Below are 7,331 nucleotides of genomic sequence, written 5' to 3' on the forward strand. Positions count from 1 at the left end.
ATGTTTATAATACTGATACCACCACCGGATTTGGTACAATACATTCTTTAAAGCGTGTGTTAATGTTTTGAATGGCATATCAGTTGGAATTACACCAATAGATCAGGAAGAATTTCACAAATTTTCTATAACAGTCAATAGACATGTTCTAAATGTGCTACTTTTTATATAGCAACAACATTTGTTTATGGTGGATTCTCTACAAAAAATAAAGTGTGATAAAGGTTATGAATAGGTTTTCTGTTACAAGACACTTATTTAGCATTTTTCTCCACAGTCAGAGATAAAACTGCTCCTTTAGATTTTTCCGGCATGTTTGAGTCTTAATTACAAAGGGGTTTGTGGTCTCTTAATAACATGACAAACTAACTCATCTCATTAATAGAACAGAAAGAGATATAGAGAAAAAAGTAGATGATATATACATATACATACATATATATATATATATATATATATATATATATATATATATATATATATATATATACATATACATACATATATATATACACTAATAGAATCACTAATCATTCAGGTAAGGGAGATTTTAAGCCTGCAGTTTTCTACTAGTCACTCATTGTCTACTACAGAGAGAATAAATACATTTTGCATGGAGTGTTCAGTATGTAAGTGGGAATAACAAGCGCAGATTTAAGCTCCATCCATTTAAAGTGCAGTTTTCACATTAAACCATAGAGGGCACCCGTGTACATAGTGAGAGCTGTTTGGTTTCTCTATTGGGGCTGACATTTGAGAAGCTTCTAGAATATTCGAATGGCTTCTAGAATATCCTCAATGACATGATAGGCTCGATGACAGCTAACTCGTGAAATATATATATGATGTACATATTCTTATATATAAAACACTTAAAAATTAAAAGAAAATAAACTGCTTTCCAAATGATTGCATATTCAAACATTGTGCTACCTCTTGGGTGTCTGTGAGTCATTAAAAATTATAACCAGTTTGACTGTAATTCTGAACCAATTAGTTAGACAAATGTAGGATCTTAATAAGTGTTTTCCCTGAAGTAATTTTTTTTTTTCAAATTTGTCCTAGGTCACAGAGAATAATGGGAAAATGTTTTCCTTACAACAACAAGCTTGTAATTGTGTCTGCTTGGTGTGTGTGTGTGTGTGTGTGTGTGTGTGTGTGTGTGTGTGTGTGTGTGTGTGTGTGTGTGTGTGTGTGTGTGTGTGTGTGTGTGTGTGTGTGTGTGTGTTTTGTGTGTGTGTGTGTGTGTGTGTGTGTGTGTGTGTGTGTGTGTGTGTGGTGTGTGTGTGTGTGTGTGTGTGTGTGTGTGTGTGTGTGTGTGTGTGTGTGTGTGTGTGTGTGTGTGTGTGTGTGTGTGTGTGTGTGTGTGTGTGTGTGTGTGTGTGTGTGTGTTTTCAGCTGTCTGTCGGTCCACCTGTCTATCCATCTATCTTTGTCCGTTACTACACTTTTTAGAAAAAATAAACTTTAATACGCAGAAGTAGAGATTATGTGTGAGTGTGAGTGAATGTCATTACACACATGAAGAGGTTAAACAGACACCTAGTCAGTTGTACAAGACTGCTGGCAAACTTTGCTTTGGATTCCATTCTGCTGAGGCCGCCATGAATAGACCTTCTAGTCAGTTCTATAAATATTTGGCTGAGGGAGGGGGAACATGACTGGTGCTCGAAAGTTTGAGAGCGTGTGAGAAAAAAAGGGGCGTGCCAAAGAGGGTGGGCAGTAAGCAGATTATTATAAAAGCCTGCAGTTTCCAAACAGATAACACCTTCTGGAAGAGTTTCCGATACACAGCTTCAAGCATCCAGCAAAAGAAGATCTTCTTCAGCCATGACCGAGAGGCGAATCCCTTTCACTTTCCTCCGTACTCCATCCTGGGACCCGTTCCGTGACTGGTACCAGGGTAGCAGGATCTTTGACCAGGCATTTGGGATGCCAGCATTACCAGAGGAGATGCACATCTTTCCCAGCAGCCACTGGCCTGGCTATATGCGCCCTTCCATTGGTGCTGAGTTGCCCTCCTTGATGCACGGCACTCAGGTGGCTGTGCCCACTATTCCCACGCCCATGGTGTCTCATCCAGCCACCTATGCCCGTGCTTTTACACGCCAGCTCAGTAGCGGGATGTCTGAGATCAAACAGACACAAGACAGCTGGAAGGTGAGCTTGGATGTCAACCATTTTTCTCCTGAGGAGCTCACAGTGAAGACCAAGGATGGTGTGGTGGAGATCACTGGTACGTTTGAGTGTCATTTAATCAGACTTTTGAACAAACACTATAAATGCATTTGGATTGGATTGAGAGAGTAAATCTTTTCCATTAAAGTTTACATTTTTATTATTTTAATACCTTTAAAACCTTTACATTGTTTGCAAATAAAAATAAGAGAGAAAGTAGACATTTCTTACTGACCACACTCTGTAATGAGCTAGAGAGCAGTTATCACTTAGAGTTAACACAACAATGCTACAGGATGAGCAACGCCCAAATCTAGCCTTTGGGAGAGGGGTTTGGAACACAGCCCAGAGTTGGACTCGCACCACTGTAGGACAATAACTCAAACATGGAAATGCTTAGACTTTCCTTTTATTGCTCATTGTTTACAGAAGGGCTTACCTGTAACAGTGCAGGATCATAAACTAAGCTGTTTATTGTTTGCTTAAAAACTTGATAAGTTTAACTCTACAATAAATCTATAGCATGATTTAAAACAACATTATTAAACATATCCTTAATCTACATCGTGTTTGTAAAAGTGACGAGCTGAGGGGTCAATATTATTTTTAATCCATTTTTAGTTAGTTACACAATTAGTGGCCACATTCCAGTAACTGATACACAATTATGGAAATGTGTACAGTATTATTTAATTACAAACTTTTGTTAATTCTTGTCTATAACAAGAATTTATGATTACATAAAAAGAAACTCTGATACAGTATATTCATGCCATTGGTTGCTAATGCCAGCTGCTCTGCTGAAGCATTAGAAGCCTCCAGGTCTATCAGGACCACGGTGGGGCTTATGGGATTCTTCTATTAATGGAGTCGTTGTCAAAACAGACAAACACGTTGCCACAGCACATGAACAGCAGCTTGATTTTATCAAGAAAGTCCTAGAAGACTAGTAGCTAAGACCTTTTATGTGTGACCTGCATAACAAAGAATGTAAATTAAGGGGCTAGTTGTCAAAAACCTAGTAGGTGTTAGATGAAACTTTTTTGGGGATGCAAACACACAGAAATGTTAGGATCCAGGAAAGACATAGTGCTTGCTGCTTTGTGCTTTCATCCAAAGTCGAAGAGAAAATGAAATAAAATTAAATGAAATGAAATATCTGTGCTGTTGCTTTACAGGAAAACATGAGGAGCGGAGGGACGAGCATGGCTTCATATCTAGATCCTTCACTAGGAAGTACACGTGAGTATAGGAATTTATTACTGTCCTTATATACAACATAATAAGTGTGAAACTAAGGAGTGCCTAATATAAATGAATATCAGAGACTACCTGCTTTAACATACTTACTTAAATAAGGCCACATATTTAATATGACTTATACTTACTTCTAAAATACGTCTGTGATGAAAGATTAAGAATTTAACGAAAAATGGGAGCAAAATACTTTTCTATATTGGAAAGCCTTCATGGACTTTTTCTGGTTGCTTGGCAACATTGACATGTTGAGATATAAAAGGAATAAAACCCTTTGTGACGCTATTATTGGAAAATAGTCAGTTTTAAAGTGATAACATCATGCTGTATTACACATCCCTGTTGCTGTTGATTATTTTTTATATAAATACACAACATTTAGAGATTTATTCCTTAGTTATTCACTGATTATATCAAATTGTGCGTTTGTGGATCTTATCACATTTCACCAGGCTCTTCTAGGTTATTGTTTTCAGTTAAAGTTATGTTTGCTAATATACTATTCACAAAGCTGTGAGCACATCAGTATTTGCATATAAGCATAATTAATGCATCATACAGTAAAATGAATGGAATACAGCCAAGGATAACTGGTTCTGAGGCATAACTCTTTTCTTGCTTACACCATACCACCATTTATAGTAAGTTATTCAAATGCATTGCATCAATGCGTAACAAAACAGTTACATAAGCTGTTTTGAAAACTTGATAAAATGGAGCGAGGAAAATAGAGCTTAAATTTTGGGATTCAGTACAGTCATCTGGCCACGAAGCCTTTATTCAGTACAGAACATTCCAGAAGATTCACCCATCTGCTCTCCACTACATACCACAGCTCTGTTCTCCCTTCGCTCAGCCTCAGCCTAGTAAATGTCATGAAACGGTTAAACAGAGCTGCTCACAGCAAAGCAAAAGAAATCAGTCAAATCTACTGTATAGTGTCTTCCGCATTCTGATTATAGCGATTCAGTGCCTCAACTGCCCTCTTTCTCTCTCTCTCTCTCTCTCTCTCTCTCTCTCTCTCTCTCTCTCTCTCTCTCTCTCTCTCTCTCTCTCTCAGACACACAAACACACTGCATGCTACTTTGTCGCCCTCAAGAGGAAGCCTCTGTCTGCCTCTTTTTCAGAGATTTGTCTTTGCTCTTATGCATTGACATGAATGCAACTAAAGACTTATTTAGCAGTAGTGTTAGATAAGGACACTGTGGCCTTTATTCTACATCATCTCTAGTCTTTATGAGAATTTAATAGCATCGATGAAAATCCAGTAGAAATCAGCATTAGACAAAGGAGATCGATCTGATCAACTCGAGCACATAATTCCCTGGAGAGCACTTAATGCGCTAGCTGCTGATTCATTATTAATGCAATCAGACTGGAAATTTGTTGGGATTTGTTGATGTCTGGGGAAAGGCATGTTGTTATAGACAAATTATAAATGATTGGATGGCATGATTGTTGACTGATAAAGACAAGTCAACCATTACCACCCTGTCGATTATTATTTTTCAATAACAGCACACACTGAAGTGTGTTATTCCTGTTAAATATCATTCATTTCTTAACCATTAACATGAATTGAAAAGTGGATAAAACATTAGTTTCTGTTATCACTCATGCTATAGCAGCTATAATCAGTCGATCCCTAACTGACCTCTCTTATTTGAATGTCTTAATGTTAGGAAGGTAAAAACCGCCATGGAATTCTATTGGCAGATTATTTTGCTTCTTTAAAAATAAATGCTAAATTAGAAGAACGTTTTAAGTTACTAAAATGTCTAGAAAGGGGTTTGATCATGCTATATTTGGGTTTTTGTCATTTATATAACAAGAAATACTGAAGATGTTTTTTTTTCTACACCAAACCTAAATCCTGATTCACTTCGAATAACCTTCCTCTAGCTCCTAAACCGCTAAAGCTTCACGTGCCATCACACCTTTCAACATTATTTAGGGAATATCTTGTAACCCTGGACAAAGTACACAAAGCAGCAGCAGCATCATTCCTTTACACTTACTTCTCGTCCTGTAGAGTTTAAATACACCACTGCTGACATATCCTGACAATTTGTCCTCTGGTTTTCTTCAGACTGCCCCCTGGAGCCGATGCAGAGAAAATCACCTCCTCTCTCTCCCCCGAGGGCTTCCTGACTGTAGAGGCACAGCTCCCCAAACCCGCCCTCCAGTCCTCTGAGATCACCATCCCTGTGAACACAGACAGCAGCGCCGTGCAAAAGCAGGGAGGAAAAAAGTGAAGAAAAGGAGCAGAAATGCTTTCCAGCATGACATTTGAGATACACAAGATTCTGTTTTGCATGTTTACCGCATGCTCCATTTGCAGTCTTTTCAGTTTATGACATTGGATTGATATGTTTCTTGTTTTTCTCTTAGTTTGTCTTTCCTTGTGTGAGTCACTATTACCATGTTCATTGCAACCATATGTTAGTTCTACTGTAATTATATGCTTCCTTTGAATAACGGACATACACAGACACACACACTTAGGGTTTTCTGGTGAGATCTGAAAGCAGTTTACACATTTGCTAATAGAGGGGTGTTGGTTTCTTTGACACACAAACACACAAATAGCACTACACAGAGAGAGAGAGAGAGAGAGAGAGAGAGAGAGAGAGAGAGAGAGAGAGAGAGAGAGAGCCTTGACACCACTCACACACCTCTGATTCCCAACTGAGAAGTTATTTTCCTTTCTCAGATACAAGAGAAGAAACTGTATGAGGTTGAAGCCGTGTGATGTTCTTATAATGTTTTATAGGGAGAAATTCAGAAGATCATTTAGAAGAACACAATGCTATGAACTTTTCAATAAAGATTTAACCTCAAACTTTGTTGTTGTTTGTATGTAACGTCATTATATATGACACGATGCTTTAGATTGTTGCATGGTGTATTTCAAATTATGCAAATAACATCTTTCAACCGAAGATCGCTGTGAATGGAGAAACCTAGATACTGAAACAACATAAACTTGAAACACACTTTCTAGTTTGATGTGAAGTCTGTATAAGTGAAACAGAATCTTGAATTTTTTTTTTACCTGATTACAGCTGGGGTTGGGGAAATGGAGTGATAAAACAAGACATCATATTATTGGTTTATAGCATTTATTATCATTTTGGTCGAGCCAGTGCCTTTTGATGATGGAAGATAACTGAAAAAATTCAAAATCATGACCATAATCAAGGATTTGACCTACAGTGAGTTTTGATTTCAAGCTATGTTTAAATGATTGCTTTTGTGCATTCCTGCTCACACTCAGGGATTGGCTCTTGGTTTTATTATACAGAGTAAAGAATGGAAAATGTGTATTCACAGTTAAAATGGAAGTACAAGGGTAGGGATCAAATTTAGTCAAAAATATGTTTAAAATCAGACTGGCTGCTCACTGCCAGTCCCTTAGGCTAGAGCTACACATGGGAGATTCATGGGACTGCTGTGGATAGTACAGTACCTCTGGCTTGGAGACCATGGTGTTGGCTTTGAACTGCTGTTCGGACGGCAGCCGGTCTTGTAACAATAGGAAGTAGGAATTTATGTTTAAACTATAACATATTCATAAATTTCACTGATGCTCAGAAGTTTCTGGTTACACAATTGCATTTAACTGGATACAGTTATTATTGGAAATCTTTTATGTCACACAGATGAGGATGGAGAGGAACCCAGATGAGTTCACTTTTGTGTCTGGATTCTTCGTTATATCATCTCAGGTAGTTTTTTCTTGCAATTGTTGCCTCTGGCTTGTGTATGAATATAAATAAAAAATTTAAACTGTGTAATTTTTATTCAATTTTTTCCTTTCCTGTAAAGCCGCTTTGCGACCTTTGTCTATACAAATAAAAATGAATTAAACTGAAATGAATTGAACAGGCAGTAGT

The 7,331-nt window shown here is 37.6% G+C and overlaps 1 protein-coding gene across 1 annotated transcript; it reads left to right on the top strand.

The window, feature by feature from the left end:
- The first annotated feature begins 1,746 nt into the window (after positions 1-1,746).
- hspb1 (heat shock protein, alpha-crystallin-related, 1) lies at positions 1,747-6,277 on the top strand. Its single transcript, XM_027132842.2, has 3 exons — positions 1,747-2,236; positions 3,357-3,420; positions 5,525-6,277. Exons 1-3 carry the CDS (start codon positions 1,831-1,833, stop codon positions 5,688-5,690), a joined length of 636 nt encoding a protein of 211 aa, XP_026988643.1. The 5' UTR covers positions 1,747-1,830; the 3' UTR covers positions 5,691-6,277.
- Positions 6,278-7,331: the final 1,054 nt, after the last annotated feature.

Source organism: Tachysurus fulvidraco, chromosome 26, assembly GCF_022655615.1.
Source record: "Tachysurus fulvidraco isolate hzauxx_2018 chromosome 26, HZAU_PFXX_2.0, whole genome shotgun sequence".
Taxonomy (NCBI): domain Eukaryota; kingdom Metazoa; phylum Chordata; class Actinopteri; order Siluriformes; family Bagridae; genus Tachysurus; species Tachysurus fulvidraco.